The sequence below is a fragment of the Podarcis filfolensis genome (genome assembly GCF_964270895.1).
Source record: "Podarcis filfolensis genome assembly, chromosome: 14".
NCBI lineage: Eukaryota > Metazoa > Chordata > Lepidosauria > Squamata > Lacertidae > Podarcis > Podarcis filfolensis.
In genome coordinates this window covers 47,328,372-47,349,418 of record NC_139616.1, presented here as the reverse complement: position 1 = coordinate 47,349,418, position 21,047 = coordinate 47,328,372, and the positions used below count along the sequence as shown (strand labels likewise).

The window sequence follows — 21,047 nt, the reverse complement described above, 5'->3', positions numbered from 1 at the left end:
TGATCTCTATCAGCTTCTGCCTTCTGGAAGAAGGTACAGGGTTATAAAGACTAGGACTAGCCGCCTGAGAATAAAGATTATCGTTTCGTATCGGACTGTATCCAGGCCTACAAGGCTACTATTAACTCCCCCCCCCCCAAAAAAAAAAAAAAAATTCCATACAATTTTTTAAAAATTGCCACACTCAAGAATAGTTATAAAATCAGTTTTAAAACCACAGTGATGAGTAATAAAATCAAGAACCAGCATATACCTAGAAACCCACAATCAGCCACATTTTCCTCCAGGCTACTCTATTTCTTTTCCCTCCCACCTGGTTTTGCATCCCCGTGCGCCAATAATCTGTTACCCTCCTGTGACCACTGAACACTCTCAGTTCACATTGGAGATTTGGGGGTTAGTTCTCCCATAGGAATCCCCTCCAAGATTTTTTGTACTTCTCTAAACCTTGGGGTTTCCTGCAAGTCTAAAGATACCAGCAGCACGGCCCCTGTATCCAGCAACAATCAAGTTCAGCCCTCTGAACTTGCATATGTAAAGACAGGCACTAATCTCCGAACTTAAGAAATATGGAAAATGATTGTTTTTTGAACCAGTTATGTTTAATTTCACAAACAGTACAGTAGATTGATGGAGGGGGGGAAAGAAACATGAGGAGAGCCATCCTTTGGGAGAAATCACCATTTTATTGGGAAAGTATTACTATTTGGAGCGCCAGTCTGTTTCTATCTTAGTGAAATATGAGGTCTGAGATACGTTCATCATACTCAAGAGTAGATCATGGAAAGACCACTTACCGTAAATTTCGCTCCAAAACACGCACTTTTTTGCTCCTAGAAAGTAAGGGAAAATGCCTGTGCGTGTTATGGAGCGAATGCACGGATCGGAGCCATGGCTGCCATCAGTCAAGCAAAGCGGGAGCCGCTTACACACTCTACGAGGCTCTCGCTTTGCTTGCTTTAAAGCGACCTGGAGCCGGGGAGGAGGGAGGGAAGGAGAGTCATGGCAGCAAAGCCGGCAGCAGCCGCTTACACGGGAGGAGGGACGGAGCTAGCAAAAGTCCGTGCGCTCTCTAAACAGAGCAGTGAGGCTGCAGAGGGATGGCAGGAAAGATAAAATTTAAGCAACCAGCAGCAAAATAAAACCAACCTCGAGCTCTGAGCCAGCGCAGTGAAAACCAGGAAGTAAAAAAAAAGGCTGGGGAGGGCATGAGGGAGAGGGGGAAACTTCGCAAATCCCCCCCCCCCCCCCGCGTCTCAGCTGATCCGCGGGACGGAGCAGCTTATTTTCAGGCAGGATAGATTTGAGCATTGTCTGGGTCCTAGTGCCCCTACCGCTTTTTTGTGCTCCATTCTATTGCTGCTGGTGGCTGCTTATCATTCAGGCTGCAAGGAGGAGCGCTTTTACACAGCTAATGGCGAATCCCCTGCAATCCAAGTCCTCCTCACTTGCTCAAATCTATTCTGCCTCAAAACAAGGAGCGGAAGGAAAAGGCTGCAAACTGTTAAATGGAAAAAAAACCCAGGCACAGGGCAAATACCTTAAGTATACCTTTAAAGCAACAGTGCTCTTCCCCCCCCCCCCGCTCAGCTCGCAGAAAAGCTCCTTCTCCACACACCCCACGCGTGCTCCTTGTCCCTTGAGTTCTTTTCCTTCCCTCCCCACTTAAAACGTGGTTACAAAGCATGGATCCACATGGATCCTCAGGATTTTTGCACTGGGTCACCCCAAATTCACCATCAGATCACATAGCATTTCCATGGCTATAGCCTGCACCAAAAAACACACACGCACCCACTGTTTCATGGGGCCGCAATGGCGCAAAAACGTTACAAAGCATGGATCCACATGGATCCTCAGGATTTTTGCATTGGGCTACCCCAAACTCACTGTCAGATCACATGTCTGTGGCCACAGCATGAACCATAAAAATCATACATCCACTGTTTCGTTTAGAATATTTTTTCCTTGTTTTCCTCCTCTAAAAACTACATGCGTGTTATGGTCAGATGCGTGTTATAGAGCGAAAAATACGGTAATTCAGTGGATCTGCTCTGAGTATGACTAACATTAAGTATCACCTGAAACTCTTTATGAATTAACAACAGTGTAGTAAATATATGGAACATGATTACTTATCATGGTTATAATCAGTAACGTATCAGTGCACACACCCCAGGACATCTCTAAAAATATGTGGGGTTTTCAGGTATTTTGGTAAAAGACAAAACATTTTTTGAGGGGTTTTTGAGCACAAGTGGGTGGAATGTTGCCTCCTATTCCCCAAAAGTCCCACCCAAGGTGTGGTGGCAACAGATGGTGATGAGGGTTCTCTCTGAGGTGGTGAGCTCACCCCACCATTTGTTTTCTCTTTCCCCCAAAGCACGGCTCTCTCCCCTTTGGTGGGCTTTGCTGTCAGGGGACAGTTTTATAGCTGCAAGGATGAAGAAGTGGAGATCCCATTTTGAATCAGCCTAGCCCAAAGGAGCCTGGTCCTAACTTGAAATGGGGCCATTTCAGGGGTTTGTATTCTGAACTCCACATACACATGGCGTTTTGCACTGTCTCTAGTTTTAATTGTCTTGATTTGATTTGTATGGCGGTGGGGCAGTTCTTTGGCAGAGCCTCAGTTAGTTAATTATCAGTGAGCCTTTCATCATTAATATACCACCTTGAGATCTGCATAATTTGGCAAAACTGTTTGGACTTCTGTTCAGCTGTTCTGTATTTTAGCTGGAGTATTGCATTCCCATCCATTTATGGGACTCAGGGGAAGGAAGGGAATAGCTCAAATGTTTTCTTGTCTTGTCTTTAATAAGTGGATGGAGACTGCTTATGGACAAATATGAAAAAGGCTTACCAGGTGAGCATCATCTTAGCACATTTTGATGAGCTAGCACCTGGTAATCTATATTCAGGCACTGTATAGAATGAACATCAGTATTCTTTGAACTAAGTGCAGGGCAATGAATTTTTCATTTATTTATTTTCTTTCACAATCTCATCATATTGTCATTTGCCATAAAAAATTCACAGTAGTCAATAGTATTTCCTTAAGGGTGTTTGCAGTGTATTCTTTCTTAGATATTTCACAGTTTTCAGTTTCTTATTCATTCTGTGCTCCTCTTCTGAAGAATAGTTTTATTTTACTTATGTACAGTATGAGACTCAAGGTGGATAACAAATCCATATATGACAACAATATTGAAATAAATAACAGTCCCCATTAAAATATTAACATGGGGGGGAAAGCAAAGTAAGAAAACATCAAAAGATAAAGCATAAAAATAATCAGCCAAAGGCCTTTTTAAATAGCCATGCTTTTAAGGTAAAGGTAAAGTACCCCTTCCCGTCAGGGCCAGTCGTGACCGACTCTAGGGTTGCGCGCTCATCTCGCTCAAGAGGCCGTGAGCCGGCGCCGTCCGAAGACACTTCCGGGTCATGTGGCCAGCGTGACGAAGCTGCAGCTGGCGAGCCAGCACCAGCGCCGCACATGGAAACGCCGTTTACCTTCCCGCTATAAAGCAGTCCCTATTTATCTACTTGCACTTAGGGGTGCTTTCGAACTGCTAGGTTGGCAGCAGCTGGGACCGAACGACGGGAGCTCACCCCGTCGTGGGGATTTGACCTAGCTTCATAAGTTTCTTTGCACCTTTTAGCAGTATGCTAATTCTATTCCTCAAGCCTTACCTGTTCTGTATCTATAAAATCCAGCTTTCTAAATTCACTGTTTTCTCATCTTAGACTCCTTAAAGGCCTGCTATGGTTAGGGCCCTTCGTTGTAACTGGTGAATCCCAAGCAGTTTGCAAGCAGTACTTGGCATAGCAGTTTAAAAATCCTTGCATATGTGACTCAGAGTTGCTATTTGGTGTGTGTGTTTTGCATGTTTGTAGTTGCTGTGAGTCTACGGGGTTATTACCTAGTCAAAGTCTAATTTGGAATGGTGGTGCAAAGTTTGTGGCTAATTCGCAAAGGCAGATCATAGAAATAATGCAGCACAATCTGTTCTGTTATTCTCTGAAGAGGCTGTATTCCAAAATAAGGAGTAAGCAATATTTGTAGGACTGGCCCTAGGCCTTAGAGACAAGCATAGCCCACTGTTTTGATGCTTCTAATAGTCCTGTCCAATAGCTACCCATATTGTCCATCTATTCTCAGAAGTATGCTTCCTCCCCTCACACTTATGCTCTCCTAGTGTGCACTCCATAATGACTTTCTTGCCACTTCTTCATAGGCATACGTCTTAGTTTGAAAGCCCACGTAGGCCCTTTGCGAGCTTTCACAGCAGTAAAGATTGTTCTTCTTGCTCAGGTAAACTGTAGGAACCTTCCCTGGAAAATTCCACATCAAGTTCCTAATTAGTTACTGATTGATGCAGCCTTAAGAGGATGTTTTATGTGAGCCCAATAAAAGTGGGAGAAAGTATTGCAGTAGCGTAATCTAAAAGCTAGGGACGTGGGTGGCGCTGTGGGTTAAATCACAGAGCCTAGGACTTGCCGATCAGAAGGTCGGTGGTTCGAATCCCCGCGACGGGGTGAGCTCCCGTCGCTCGGTCCCTGCCAATCTAGCAGTTCGAAAGCATGTCAAAGTGCAGGTAGATAAATAGGTACCGCTCCTGCGGGAAGGAAAACGACGTTTCCGTGTGCTGTTCTGGTTCGCCAGAAGTGGCTTAGTCATGCTGGCCACATGTCCCGGAAGCTGTATGCCGGCTCCCTTGGCCAGTAAAGCGAGATGAGCGCCGCAACCCCAGAGTCGGTCACAACTGGACCTAATGGTCAGGCGTCCCTTTACCTTTTTAACCTAAAAGCTGGCTTATGTAGTAGACCAAGATTCTGATATACAGTGGTACCTCGGGTTACATACGCTCCAGGTTACATACGCTTCAGGTTACAGACTCTGCTAACCCAGAAATATTACCTTGGGTCAAGAACCTTGCTTCAGGAGGAGAACAGAAATTGTGCTCCAGCGGCACGGCAGCAGCAGGAGGCCCCATTAACTAAAGTGGTGCTTCAGGTTAAGAAAAATTTCAGGTTAAGAACGGACCTCCAGAACAAATTAAGTACTTAACCCAAGGTACCACTGTACTGTTCAGGAAATCCACAATTTGCATCTTGCCTCAGCCAAGAACTCTCTTGAGTAGCCACTTTCTCTCAATCTCTACTTCCTCCATCTAGGATGATAATACCTACTTTGCAGAGTTATTGTAAGAATTACTGAGCTAATGCTTATGCCATTATTTATTATGGCCTCTAGCAAGCCACCCTTTTCCAAATCCAACAGCTTCATTTGTGCAGTAGTGCTAGATGTCTGATAGGAAGGAATTAGTACTTCTTGCTCCAATAATCCAAAAGTTGCCACTTGCTGAGTTTTAAACTCACCTGCCCATATTTTTTTTTTGTCCTCTCCCTTGTTGTTGTTTTGGTTTTTTTTTTTTTAAGCTTTAAGCTTCTGTGTGGACACCTGTGCAGAGCCTTGTCTTGGAACTTTCTGGAGCTAGTCCAGTGTTTTGGCATTGACTGCCAAAACTCTGGTCATTCTTTTCTACCTTTGTATATTTATTTTATTGTTATTCTATCTTACATTTTGTTATTTGCTTTATTTGGTTACAGTATAACTGCTGCTATGTGTACCTGTAAAAAAGCCCATATTTTCTGAACCACTGTTGCAGATACTCTCCCGGGGTTTTGGATAAATGCATCTCAGAAAAAAAGGCTGGCTCAGCCCTGAATTCAGCTACAATCTTCACTTTTGTGGAAAGAGACCCCCTTGTCGTCACTCTCTACCAAAGCCTTAAATTGTGGGGAAACAGTCTACCAGGCCAACCTAGAACTGTATATTACTGAATTAAATACAATAATAATATTCCACAATATGCAGAAAAGTGGATGAGGGTATCATTAAGAGCAGAAGGCACAGAGCAATTAGTGGTGCTTGAAAAGTTATAAAAATATTTCACATTCTCTTAAATACATGCGCTAGGAGGCTTGAATCTGAAAGTTTTGTAGGTCTTGCTTTAATGTAGTTGGAATACTGGCTGTTCCCTTGGAGGTTACCTGGATGAAGGAATCCTTTACTCACTTGGGAAAGCCCCATGACAAGGGAGAACAGCACATAGCTTGTATAGATATAGGGATGTGATTACCATATCTTCCAAATGGAGGTGTTTACAAGGGTCGGTGTTCTCCTGGGGTCTTGCTACAGAACAACAGTTGCTTGTATAGTTTTGGTTGTTTCCCACTGCGGGAGGGGGGGAACAGAGGAGGACTGCAAATAAAGAGATTTTTGATAATGTGAGGAATGTGGAGGAGGGAGAGAAGTGATAAGCATATATTGTAGTGGAGAGAAGGAAGGCCTATGTTATCAAATACATTCTCATGAAGGAATTAGTCTCATTTTAATTCAAACGCTTTGCAGTTGAGGCAAATACAAACAATTAGATTGTTCCACAAAGAAGACTTAAGTCAAGTGTGTCTAGCTGTTAAAATAATCTTTAAGAAACAGTTTGGCAATAAGCAAACTTCTTGCTGTTCCCTCCCCACACCCACTTGGTTCTTGTTTCGTTAAATAGCGTTCCCTAAACAATGGCTTATTGTATGAACATTCTGCATCCTGTGATACAATTATTTCCTTACTTTTATTTGAGATCTTGATTCCACCCCCATCTTCAGTTATTATTCAGTTATTCTGCCAACAATTGCTTCCCCTGTTTTTGATGCTTACAATCAACCCTAATATCAGGTAAGCCAGTGGTGAAACTCCTGTGGACTTTGATCTCAGTGTGGCTTTGACCTCAGATGTTTTATCATCTCCCTGTGCAACATGTGACGGGTGAATCTTTGTGTCATGCTTTTGACCTCTGTTCAGTTATTTATTTAAAAATGTCTCTTTCCCCCATATCTTTGAAAGTTGCGCTGTAACAAACTGAGGAGGTGGGACACGGGTGAAAGCAGAGTGAACATTTAGCACTAAGAAGCTGGGTTAACATCCAGCCAGGCTCAGGAACAAGGTATCTGACATCTAATCAATTCTAAAAGGAATGGGCATCGTCTTGTTTTTCCTGCTTGTACTCAAGATTTACAGCGAGGGTTGCTACAGTAGCTACAGGTAGGGTGTGTGTAGGGCATTAGTCATAACCTCCAATCAGGAGGCTGAAGTGTGTGGTTTTTTTTTTGTGTACCCTTAGAAATGGAATGTGGGAAACTGAGTTATTTAGAAAAGGTGTCCTCTGCCTTTTTTGCAGTTGTGGTGCTCAGGGCAGCTTGCAACTTTCAAAAATATCCACAAGAAACAAACAAACAAAAAATCAATACAGCCATAAAAGCTTTAAAAAACACACAAAGCAGCAGATCAAAACCCTTTTTAAAAAAATGATGCTAGTCTATTAAAAACACGCAACCTGACATGTCAGAACAAACATTTTGACCAAATAAGAGATGATTAAGAGTAGGGGCCAACTGAACTTCCTAGAGAAGGGGATGCCGCTGTTTGGGCTCAGCCACAAAAGAAGGACCTCTTGCCATCCTAGCCATTCAGTCCTCCACCACTATCAGAAAGCAAAGAAGAGCCTCCCCTGTAGATCCTAATTTCTGACTTGACAAGTGGGGTGCCGCAGGGTTCTGTCCTGTCTCCATTGTTGTTCAATGTCTTTATAAACTACTTGGATGAAGGAATTAGGGGGATGCTGATCAAATTTGCAGATGACACCAAACTGAGAGGGGTAGCTAATTCTGCAGAAGACAGAATCAGAATTCAAAATAACATTAACAGATTGGAGAACTGGGCCTGAGCTAACAAAATGAATTTCAGTAGGGACAAATGTAAGGTTCTATACTTAGGCAGAAATAATCAGCTGCACAAAAATAAGACTGGGTACACCCAGTTTGTCAGTAGTACATGTGAAAAGGATCTAGGGGTCTTGGTGGACCACAAGCTTAATGTGAGACAACAGTGTGATGTAACAGCAAAAAAGGAAATGTTATTTTAAGTGACATCAACAGTAGTGTCCAGATCAAAGGAAGTAATAGTACCACTCTATTCTGCCTTGGTCAGACCATACCTGGAATACTGTATCCATTCTTGGCACCACAGTTTAAGAAGAATGTTGACAAGCTGGAACGTGTGCAGAGGAGGGCAACAAAGCTGATCAAGGGTCTGGGTATGTTTAGCCTGAAAAAGAGGAAACGGAGAGGAGATAGGATAGCCATCTTCAAATATCTAAAGGGCTATCACATGGAAGATGGAGCAAGCTTGTTTTCTCTTGCTCTGTAGGCTAGGATTCAAACCAATGGCTTCAAGTTACAAGAAAGGTGATTCTGACAAAACATCAGGAAAAAGTAGTAAGAGCTGTTTGACAGTGGATTGGTTTCCCTTGGGAGGTTCTGGACTCTCTTTTCTTGGAGGTTTTTCATCAGAGGTTGGATGGCCATTTGTCATGGATGCTGTGGCTGAGATTCCTGCATTGCAGTAGTTGGACTAGATGATCCTTCCAACTCTATGATTCTATTAAGTATTTTGTCAATTTAATCCCACAATTGGATTAAATTATTAACAGGGAGCAGGCATATTTGCTGGATATCAAATATTTTGGAGGTCTAAATCCCCAATTTTAGCGTGATTAGCACCCATTATTATCAAAGCCTCAGGTGAAAAGCCCAATGCATATATCTTGTTCCAAAGCAGCTTTCATTGATGCAAAGCATAGTTGGCCAAAAGAATGTGTTACAGTATAATCAAATCGAAAGGTTCAGGGTAATGAGCGCTAGAGCTCACTGGTTGAAATCCAACTTACAAATAAAAAGCTGAAGCCCCAACTCCTTTAAGAACACCAAGAATAGACCAGAGGATGAGTGCCTGCACGGCATCCACATATGGCCCAGCATCTTTAATCCAGATTGCAGCTCCAATCAGCAACCGGATAACAGAGTTGGCCTTAAAAAAACTAGAGCTCAGTGTTTGTGGAAACCACTGTTAGTTTAACAAAAGTGGACAATTGCTAAAGTAAAATATCACTTTTAAAAGAGTGAACAGAAGTGGAGAAAACACACATCCTTGATATACTCTTCTTGTAGTTGAAATTGGATCAAAGAGGTTCTCACTTGTCCACAGTGAACCTACATTTCAGTTTGACTAGACATTTTCCAAATTCAAAACAAAGGCCTCTTGTGAATAGACAGGGCCTCCAGCTTTACACATAACAAATTCCTTGGAACTAAATCAAAAGCATAGAAAGGTTAACGCCTCCGCCACTTTGATTGGAGTACTCTGCTGCATGATGGTACAAAAAGAAACAGTGATCTACAACTGTATGGCTTGGTCTGGAGCCAATTTATTCATCTCCAAGACTTTCAACTTCTTACTTCCATATCTCTCCCCCCCACCCCATAAACATTACAATTGCCTTATGATATATGGGGAGCACAGCTCATCTTAACATACAACGTGTAAAATGATGCTAAAAGGGGCACCTGTCGACTCAAATTCTCTTTTAGTACAGATGGAGGAATACTATCAAGCCTGGATGCCTTGTTCAATTCACACTGTGAAGTTAAATCATGGACATCATGTTACATTTGTGCAAGTGTGTCTACTTCACACATGAACCCTAAAACATGCTTCCTAGAGAGGTGAGGCCTTTTGTGTGAGACAGTCACATGCTTCTCTGAAAATTTGTCACACCAAAGTATCATTGGACACACAAGCGACACATACGGTTATTGAAATTAATCCTAAATTGATATCCTAAACAACGAAATTAATCCTAAATTGATGAATGCAGTGCAGCATGTACAGTGAGATGAGGTGGGAATTGGAGGCACAGCGTTATGGTGGTTCCACTCGTACCTAAAGGTTGATTTCAGAAAGCAGAATTCAAAGACGTCTGCTCAACGTTTGTGCTGCAGGGTCCTGTAAGCTTTCAGTTCTCCCATGCTTTTTAACATCTCTGTGAAACCTCAGGGTGGGGTCATTAGAAGATTTATAGTGATGTGCAGTAAATGTGCTGGTGGCATTTGTCCCTGTTTCTCATTGTCAGCTGAGTCAGGTGAGGTGGTCCAGGTGCTTAGAACTGATAATGAGCTGAATGAAGGTTGAATCCTAACAGCATGGAGGTGTTGACAGGTGGTTTCATGCTTTTAATGCTTTTTGTATGTGTATTTGCTCTTTGCATTGCTGCATTTTATTGTTTTTGCTTGTGATATAATTATTCTAAATAAAGAAACAAAATTGATAAGAAGCAAATATCACTTAAATCACAGTAGGATTTAATTCTGAGAAAACATTCTGCTAGCTTTCTACTGTTATGACCAAAGCAAGCCTATCTGTTTGTTTTTATTTTATTTCTAATTTTATTTCGAATGTATGTGAGATATATGTATGTATGAGATGAAATCTTCCTTGGGCACCACTAAACTGATGTGGGTAACCCAAGTAAAAATATTTTTAATTTGTAAATGAATATTTAATTTTAGTTATCTAGGGCATGTATGTCCAATGTGTTGACCACGATGGACTTGGGGATAACTTGAGGATTTTGGTCGATCACGGCCGCTTCAAGCACCTGGCTCAGCCACCGGCTTTGCCCGACGCCCAGTCAGATGGCCAGCCCAGACAGGCGCAAGGCTCCTGCCTCCGTCTCCTGCAAGCTGCAGCCCCGGACAGGGAGGCAAAGCTGAGGTGTGCGGGCTCTGCATGGGCTGCAGCTGCGGAGGTGCCCAGTCAGCTGGCCATCCGGGAAAGGCACAAGGTGCCTGCCTCCACCCCCTGCAAGCCGCAACCCTGGGCAGGGAGGCGAAAATGAGGTGTGCGGGCTCTGCACAGGCTGCAGCTGTGGAGGTGCCCGGTCAGCTGGCCAGCCAGGAAATGGAGCCGAGGGAAGGGCAGCGTGTGAGAGAGACCATGACGTTTCTCCTCCCTCTCCCCCCTCCCGCCAGTTCCCATGGAAAGAAAACCCTCTCCCTCCTAGGTCTGCATGGATGCTGAACTTTCCCCACCTTTCCAGCTCCAGCCTAGCTGCATTTATTCAAAAGTAAGCCACTGCTGCCCCTTCCCACGTCGCTTTTTCATCTGGTAAAGGGGGAAGTGGACATTTTGGGGCATGTTAGCTTCCCATGTGCACCAACGGCCCTGTGAAGGGGCTGGTGTGGGGGTAATAATTTGTTATTCTTGTATAATCATAATTTATTATGTATACCCCGCCCCTCTGGCTGGGTTTCCCCAGCTAAATATAATATGTTTAAGTTGAAGAATGACCATGGGAGAGTGTGGTAGATCACTGCCAGTTTTTTATATTGGATGGTGGATTGCAACCTGTTGGATGTTGGACGTGCCTCATCTAGGGTTTTCAGCATTCATTTTGCAGAGGTGCTAGGTGCGGCAAAAGCCACGAAGAGTATTGTGTTAAAGACTAAAAGGTTTATTATGGCATAAGTTCTCTCTCACTTTCATGAAAGCAAAATGCTGTCACGCTGTAGCATCATGGGAAGGAATGGAAACCACAGTGAAGATACTGTAGGTGAATAGGTAGGGTTTTGCAAATGAAAGCTTGTTCAGTTCTCAGTGGCTGTCACAGTGTGCTGATTATGATTTAACTCTGCCTTGGACTATTGTCTCTCTTTTATTTGTGTTATAATTTTAATGTGGAAGGCAGTTCAGTCAAACCTCAGTTGTTGAACATAATTCGTTCCAGAAGCCCGTTCTGATTGGCTACAGGAGCTTCTTGCACTCAAGAGGAAGCTGCATCGGACGTTTGGCTTTCGAAAAACTTTTGAAAACTGGAAAACTTACTTCCGGGTTTTCAGTGTTCGGGAGCTGAAACATTCCAAAACGGAGGCATTTGGGAACCGAGGTTTGACTGTATAGCTAAGTTTTTAATAAATAATTAAAATTCAGTTTGATGGAATGAATTAGGTGGGCTGTGGAGTGAGCAAAACTCACCCCTTACTCCAGGAGCAGGAAGCTGGTTTGTTTTACTTACCTCAGTGGTGTCTCTATATGCACCTCTTTTCTTTTCTCCCATATAAGTGAATGGCTGCTTTTCATTCTGCACACGGGAGCATTGCTGTATAAGGTAAAGATGTCTCCTGACAGTGGATGGTTCTGCCTCCATTGACAAGATGGGAACAAATATGTATCTGTGTGCTGTTCATAAACAGATACTATACAGCCTACCCTGACGTTTCTCCAGCATTTAGGCCCTCCCCTCACATCAGTGGCGTAGCGTGGGGGGTGCAGGGGGGGCCGGCCGCACCGGGCGCAACATCTGGGGGTTAGGGTTAGGGGGCGCAAATCCACGGGTTAGGGGGCGCAAATCCACGGGTTAGGGGGCACAAATTACTTGCCTTGCCCCGGGTGCTGACAACCCACGCTACGCCACTGCCTCACATGCACCCTGTCTATCAACATAGAAACTGGAGCATTTTCTAGTAAACAGTAGATTGAGTATTGTACTTTGGTTATTCAGGAAAAGAAACCGGAGGAGGATACAGATGAAGAACTTTCTCCAGAGGAAAAGAGGACGTTGGAAAGAAAGCTGAAGAAAGAGCGCAAGAAGGAAGAAAAGAGATTAATGCGAGAAAAAGGGATCGTAGTTAAGAAAGTAGAACCTAAGAAACCATCACCATCAGAGTTGGCACTAAACTATTTAACTAGGTAAGTTCAATAGCTTTGAAGATTCCTCAAGAGTTGTTGGCTTCCATCTGTCTCAGAAGACAATGGAGTGTGCCTTTGGGGTGAATGTTCAGAGTATGTCATCTGATTTTGTTACTGATTTTTATTCCTGAAGCACCAAATGGAGGCAAATTCCAGTTATTTCAATGAAACTTGTTTCCAGGAAGTTTAGGATTAGGTTTAAATGGTGATAACTTCAACAGGTTGGTTAAAGTACAAGTTCTTAGAGTTGAGGTTAATATTGGGAGACCTACTTCAATTGGTGTGGGACTGATGCAAGCCAGACTTTCTGACAGTCCTTTCAACAAGAGCATATAAAATCTATGCATAGAGTGATACAAAATGAATGATTGGGTTACAAATTGTCTCCTTATGCTCTCCTAAATGGCTTTCTTGCTTGCTTGCTTGCTTGCTTGCTTGCTTGCTTGCTTGCTTGCTTTCTTAACTCAGTGACCCCATATGCATGTGCACAGTATCACAAACCACTTCTACAACTTCTTGCAATTTCAAAAGCAGCGTCCCATGTGGCAGTATGAGGAGTGGGACTTGCGTTATAGAAAAGCAAATTTAAATCCCTCATGGGCTCATGGAACTGGTTCTGTGTATGGATCCCGGCCTATTTACTCCTCCCAAATTCCTGGTTTATTTTGTATAGTTGTCTCCCACTCTCAAGCTGGCATTTGTAGGATGCACAGGTAGCCTCCCATCCAGGTACTGACCAACCACAGATCTGCTTAGTGTCAACATGGTTGTTGTAGCACACACATGGTCTGAAATTGAGTGGGAACCCTTGTTCAGCAAGTAACTGCAGGGAAGTTGAGTGCTGACATTTTCCTTAACCACAGTTAATGCAGAAGAGGCAATTCACTCGCAAGAGGGAATGAGAATGGGAAGGGGTAGGGTGTAAATCTGGAGGCTGGCTCTCAGTTTCTGAATAGTACTTAGGAGGGAGGCAACGTCATGGCTGCACTGATCCAATAACAAGGTGACATAAAGCAGGCGAAACCAATTATATTCAGGCCAGACGTCCTCCTGCAAAAGTGGGCAACACTATTTGTGCCTTGAATCCCAGAAGAGGTTTGCAAGAGAAGAAAAAGAGAGAGATCAGAAACCCTAAACCAGACCTTTAGAAACACATATCAAAGCAGCAATAAACCAAAACGGTTGCAGCACACACTTTGAACATTCACACAACCTTTGTGCAGTTAAATATTTTGTATTTAATAAGATGACTAAATGGAGATAAGTCATTGTTTTTCTGTATGCACTGAAATTGCATGAAGTGTCTTAAAGTCATGCAGCTTTAATGATTCGAGGCAAAGTATTTCATAACATTTGGTTGATAGAAAAGAGCTAAAAGGGTTGTACAGTTTAGAAAGTTTGGTGAAGAACAAAGCCTTATATTTGAATACCAGGGTTTTATAATTATATGCCAGGGTAAGTGAGTGGTTCCAGACTTCAAATAATGATTTACTGTAATTAGATATTGGGCCAGGGTGGGGGGGGACGACAACTTAAAATTCCAGTAGGGGATAAAAGGGAGAGGGGGTGGTTAAAAGTAAAAAGCTTCCATGACAGGCTACAGCCAATTACAGGACCCAGATAAACACAAAGGTGGTGTTTATTTTTTCCCAACAGCAACCCAGTTTCCACTCTAAAATCCAGAAGGCTAGCATGTTACAAAATATAGGTTACCACTTGAAATAGCTCCAGTATCTGATCTCCAGCAGTACTGAGGACTAGAACACACAGGCAGGCTAAATGGTTGCTTATAACTTTTTAGTGTGGAGGGAGGAAATTAATTGCCTTCCAAGCTGGGGAACATGTGTTTTTTGTGACATAACCCTCATAATGGAGTGATAGCAAAATGACAGCAATATTCTCAATATGGAGCATAGCTGGGATTCTTCACCATTGTTTGAAATGGCAATTGGATGGGCAAGTTATATGCCATCTGCTCAAAAAGTACTCTGGAATGTACCGGTAAGTGATTACTGCAGTATTAGCAGTCAGGTTTGACGAATAAAGGATGAAACTGTGGCCTCTTTTAGTCAATGTTTTATCTATTTTGAATATAGTCCTATTTTGAGGACTATTTTGAGTATAATTTTCAACTGACATTAAACAGGAAATCACTCATAACCAGTGTTCGAAACTCCCATTCTTTTAGGCGCATTTTGCGACAGGGAATTTCATTAGCGTGAGCAGTTTCTGAGTTCTGGGGCTCAGTACTGCACCTAAGATTTCTGATTAAAACTGCAGAGTGGAAGGAAAGGGAGAACCTTTTTCTGCCTCTCCACTTCCAGCTTTTCTCTGAAGACTGGAGAAGAGACCCTCTTAAGAATATTAGGGGGGTGGGCAGGGAAGGACTAGACCATATGAAAAATGAACATAATATTTTAACTGCAGTTCATTCTTTTTCAGCTTTGTTTTCTTGTTATAAAAAAGCTCGACTAGACATTCCGCTGATGTGCTAATAACCTAGGTATAAGAAAGCTCCTAGCTTTCATATCTCAATTTCTAACACTGCTCATAACATACTAGGATTGGCTGACATCATTACATCTTGGGAGAAAATGGAAGAGTATACCTTTGGGGGTGAAGTCAAACAATTGGATAGTTACAGTGCCTGCTGTCGCTGTAGAAACCTACACGGGAGAGATGGGTTTTGTTGCAGCTGTGGCATATAAAGGCATTTGGTTGTGTTGATGCAGGTGTACCATGACATTTTCACGATTAAAAAAAAAATGCCATTGTACACCTGCATCAACACAACCAAACGCCTTTATATGCCACAGCTGCAACAAAAAACCTGTATCTCAACAAAAGAGATTTAAAGACTGTCTCAAGGCAAATCTAAAAAAAATGTAGTATAAACACCGACAACAGGGAAACACTGGCCTGTGAGCACTCCAGTTGGAGAACAGCCTTTACCAAAGGTGTCATGGGCTTTGAAGACACTCGAACTCAGAATGCAAGGGAGAAACGTGCTAAGAGGAAGGCATGCTTGGCAAATCTACACTGTGATCAACTCCCACCCAGGAACCAATGTCCCCACTGTGGAAGGACATGTGGGTCCAGAATTGGCCTCCACAGTCACTTATGGACTCATTGTTAAAACTATGTTTATGGAAGACAATCTTACTCGGCTACGAGTGATTGCCAAAGAAGAAGAAGAAATCCATGGCATTTATTCTTTCTGCGCTCCTCCCTGCAGTCATTCTTCCTCTTGTCACTGTTGTGGATACACACCTGACTGTCTCCGGGTACTGTAGTAGTCTTTAAGGGATTTCCCCATGGTGGGAGTTAATGTTGCCAGTCTTCATGTCACTTTTGCAGACATCTTTGTAACACAGAGTCGGTCTGCCAAAGAACCTGGTGCCTGAAGCCAGTTCCCCGTAGAGCACATCCTTGGGGATCCTGCCATCTTCCATCCTGTGGACATGACAAAGCCAACGTAGACGTAGCTGAGTATGAACATGTTGAGAATGTGGGCTTTGTTTGAGGTTCTGTCCTGCCATGTGATGCCCAAAATCTTTCTGACGCAGCACACGTGGAGGGCATTAAAGCATTGCTGCTGGCAGGAGTAAGTTGCTCACATCTCACTACAGTGAAGCAGTGTGCTCAACATTCAAGCCTGGTAGACCTTCATCTTGGTATTGGTCATTAGCATCACATTCTCCCATGCTGTTCTGGAGAAAACACAGCCCTGTTCCACACTGCTTTTTATAGGGAAGGCATCCAAGGATGAGCTGTCATAGTGGAAGGTGCTACACATGTTCTTGTGGAAGGACAACCATCTTGTGGCGCTTAGGTGGGCATCCTATCATATTGAGTAATGAAGCGTCCTTTTCGGTTGACGATGTCAAAGTCCTTTGTCAAGTCTTTGGAGGTGATGTACAAGGGGCGACTCTGCTCTCAGCATTTCTCCTGCAGCTGACGCAGTGTGAATATCAAGTTGACTGTTGACCTCTGAGCTTTAAACCGGCTTTGTGACTCAGGATAAACCCTGTCAGTGAGTAACTGTAATTTGTTGAGAACTACATGGGCAAAGACTTTCCCCACAGTACTCAGCAGGGAGATTTTTCGGTAGCTGTTGCAGTCATAGTGGTCACCTTTGTTCTTGTAGAGGGCCAGAATGCTGGAGCCGCACTTGTCTTGTGGCACAGATCCTGTTTCCCAGCATTGCAAGGGAAGGCCGTGGAGGTGCATCATGAGGGAGGAGTTGAAGCTGGCTTTCAGCACTTCACTTGAGATTCTGTCCTGTCCTGGGGCTTTATCACTTGCCTGATAGTTAAGGAAGGGAGGGACATCCAGCTCTTCCAAAGACAGGCAGAGTCTGGATGCTGTCAACTGCTGTGTCAGCAATCATGTTTTTCTGCAAGTGCTGTTCTTGATAGTGCTCATCTGCTTGCTGCAGTCTGTGATGATCTCTCCAGACAGGTTTTCCTGACTGTTGGTCCAAAGGCTTTCTTCATGCCTTCATACATTTTGCAAGTGAGTTGAATGCTCTGACACAGCTTTAGCCAATAATCATTGGCATACCGTCTGGCAATCCTCTGGGCATCACTCCTTGCCTTTCTCAGTGCAGACTTTAAACAGGAAATCACTCATAACATAATGGGATAGTCATTACAAATTTCCATGGTTGAAGGAAACACCTTAAAGTGACTTCCGATGCTAATAACACCTTGTAATTGAAGGAGTGTGAATACCTGCAGTATAAAGAGCAGATTAATGAAAGAACTTAGTCATGCATGACTATTTAGATGAGAATCCGCCTAAATTTTCAGAAGCCATGTCAAGCAGCAGCTTTCCACAAAGAAAGCCAACTGGAACCTGTGTTTTGGTATAACTAATGCTAAAAGGGTGGAGTATAATTTTAATAATAAACAATAAATAAAATAAAATAAAATAAAATGATGAATTAAGTTGTGTAGTGTGGTGTTTGTTCGTTCCTGGTATTGTTCACGATTACTTGTGTTCAGTTATTAAGCAGAAATATCTGGCATTGCTTTCTATTGGCATCATAATCTTTGTGTTGTTGAGCTACACTCTCTTTAAGTCAGTTGAGCCTTTGGAAGGGCTGAAGTTGAAGAAAAAAATCAACCTCAAAATTTTGAAAAGCTTCTCAAGTTATTTGATTATCTACATTTATCTTGTTTTTTCCCCAAGAGGAGAAGATGGAAGACTTCTAAGAACTGATCCAGCTAAGACTTCCTTATTTGGGGGGGGGGTGTATTTTCAGGAATGAGAAGACTGATAATTCTGCTTTTGATGTAGAAGAAAACAGGAAATAATGAGATAACATTCTTAACAAGGAAGTAAAAAAAGAAGGGTTCGCCCACAGTTTCCCAAGTGTTCTGTTTACTGTTTTATTTGGGCTGATTGTTCTGGATAGATCCTTATGACAAGCATGTTTAGATGTTTTTGCATCAGCCGCAAAGATAAAAGTGAGTGGGTGGGAATTGCAAATGTTAGCTAGCACATGGTACCTTATCTAGAAATGGTCACTTTTGACCTGGGCCATGTAAACAACTCTCCAGTATCTGAAAGAACCAGCAGAGGGCAGAATTAAGTTTTCTCCGACTCCCTAATGAAATGCGAATATGTTTGTCCCTTAGTATGCTTTGGCCAAAATGCTCATAACAGGAAAATACTCTCAAAAGCTTCTGGTGCATTTTATTTAAATATTTCTTATTATTCCTCTTCAAAAAGTGATTCCCGGGTGGTATACAACTGAACTGAAAAAATATACTATGAACTGCATATACAACACACCATAGAAAAAAGAGCAAGCAACAGCATTTGAAAATCCTGAGTTAACTTTGCTTTTTTAAAAGTTTTAACCTGGAGTCTAAAAATAGTATTGGATGCTTCCTTAGGCTTTCACCATGCCCTGCTACTAATTTTAAACCTTTTAAAAAAAAAGAAAATCACATTTTCAAAATAATTGTTACATGCTTCCAGTGTTAGTGAAAAATTCCTACAGATGTCTGAATAGAATTCACTTTAGGTAAAGATGGTGAAAGGTGTGGAAGTGTGAATTGCAGCAAACATGTGCCTAAATGGGCTCCTTCGCAGCTCTGTGTCTTCTAGAGAGGTCCCTGTCTGTGTGTCACATTTAGCAAGTTCTCTTGTTTCCTGGGGGACGCCGGTGGCGCTGTAGTCTAAACCACAGAGCCTAGGGCTTCCCAATCAGAAGGTTGGCGGTTCGAATCCCCGCAATGGGGTGAGCTCCCGTTGCTCAGTCCCAGCTCCTACCAACCTAGCAGTTCTGGTGGGAAGGTAAACGGCGTTTCTGTGCGCTGCTCTGATTTGCCAGAAGCAGCTTAGTCATGCTGGCCACATGACGTGGAAGCTGTATGCCGGCTCCCTCGGTCAGTAAAGCGAGATGAGCGCCGCAACCCCAGAGTTGTCTGCGACTGGAGCTAACGGTCAGGGGTCCCTTTACCTTTACCCTTTACCTTGTTTCCTGGAGATTTATATATCCACTGTTTTCTCTGGGTGTGATGCCATACTTGTAGTGATCAAATGAGGCATAATATGGGGGGCGGGTAGGTGGGTGAGATGGCCACGTTGCTGATTTAAGCATTCACACTGTAGATCAGCAATAGTTTGCTCTGTCTCCTAAATCAGGGTGGTCCAACACATGGCCCAAGGGCCGCATGTGGCCTTCAAGACCTTTTGAGGTGGCCTTCAGCAACATTTGATGCCCCACAACAGCCATTGCACTGCCTTCCCAAAGCGGGGTAAGAATGGACTTGGGCTTTGGGCAGGAGTCACAAGGCTCTGACAGGGTTCTAGAGTCCACCTTCCTCCTTCCCAAAGCCTAGTTAATGCTTTCCCAGCTTTGGGAAGGAGGTAGCAGGGTTCTAGGACCCTACCAGAGTCTCGCACCTCCTTGTCAAAGCCTAGTGCCAACATCAAATTTTGGCTTCACTATCTCCTCCACCACGCAGCAAGGCAGTGTGCATCCCATGGGTTAATGTTGAAGGACTCCTGCAGGCCACTTGGTAAGAAAGTTGGCCCACCCTGTCCTAAATGGATTTCCTGGTGTAAATCATCATAGCACTATAAATCACTAGGAAGTCCCCATTTCAAATCTCCCTGTAGACATCAGGTCAATAGGCAGACTTAGGCAACCTGCTCACTCAGCCTCCACTGCTGATAAGCAATATGAGGATAATTGTACCTTGTAGGGTGGTTGTTAGATTCATTGAGCTAGTATTATCTCAAATGCTTTGGATGTTCCACAGCACTATATAAACAGTAAATATTACTGTCATATTTTGGACTCCTCCATGGGAATGGGGTTGCAGTCTGGACAAGCCGCCTATGATCTCCAGGCCCTAGTAAAGTGTACTCTCTCGCTGTGGGCCCTCATGTCCACCACACCACTGTGTTGCCCCTGACTGGTTAGTCTACTTTGGGGCTCATTAAAAAACAAAGTAGATTCCAGATGTCTAAAGTCTTCCCACCCTCAGATCAGACAGGAGAGCAGTGAAACCAAATCTGGTTTGCCAGTGCTTATTATTTATTTTTCTTTGTTTCCTGCCTCTTGCATGTGACACTCAAACCTTCTTAGGACCTAAGTGTGTTGGTTGGTTGGCATACCAACATTGTCGGAAGACGATGTTTGGCTGTACTTTGTTTGCAAAGGAAACAAGTCAACAAGGTAAAGAGTTTGAAAACCAATTTCTTCTCAGGGGGAGCAGCAGGCTCCTATAGCTGAGGACATTTCTCTCCCTCCCTCCATGTGATTGGAAGTCAGGGTTTGCGTGGAAAGCCCACAGAATGGCACATTCTGTTTACAAATTGTTTAAATTATGAATTCAGTATTAGGCCATGGTATAAGTGGAAAGTGAATAACCCACTGCGGAGGGGGAAATGCTTTCAACTAACTTTAAAGAGACAATTATATATGGTAATTAAGGAGGAATTATGTGTGGTGATAGAGGTGGGGTGCCTTCCAAAAAGGTTATTTAAAGTGCCTTGAAAGAGGTGCTTATATGGCAGCAGCTTCAGTTATCCTATAATAATGTCTAGGAATGCCATGTCTTTTAAACAGGTATTTGATCAAATTGTCCCAGTCAGATAGCAAAATTCAGTAGGATTACCTTGTATTCCCTGCCAAGTAGGCGGAGAATTTGCAGTCTCTAATATACAGGCAGGAACCATTTTGCAAGGGTTCCCGGCCCCGATACAAGTTGGTGGAGTGCATATAAGTTTTGTCCCCCATTCCACCCCTGTTCTGCCTTCTTCAATTGGCCTAAAATGATTGCCGCCTGTATTGTAACTTTGCAGTGAACAGTTAAGTTTATATCAGGCAGATACCAATACAAAATCTTTACTGTATCTGTTGAAATCAGCACTACTTCAG

At 43.1% G+C, this 21,047-nt stretch overlaps 1 protein-coding gene across 9 annotated transcripts in view; it reads left to right on the top strand.

Annotated features, from left to right (window-relative positions):
* The window catches only part of CHLSN (cholesin), a 139,975-nt gene that overhangs the window by 99,696 nt on the left and 19,232 nt on the right, over positions 1 to 21,047 (top strand). For all 9 annotated transcript variants that reach the window (XM_083585918.1, XM_083585917.1, XM_083585915.1 and 6 more), the window contains one exon: positions 12,459 to 12,646. In XM_083585918.1, the coding sequence (XP_083442044.1) occupies positions 12,459 to 12,646 (188 nt within the window). The remainder of the gene's footprint in view (positions 1 to 12,458; positions 12,647 to 21,047) is intronic.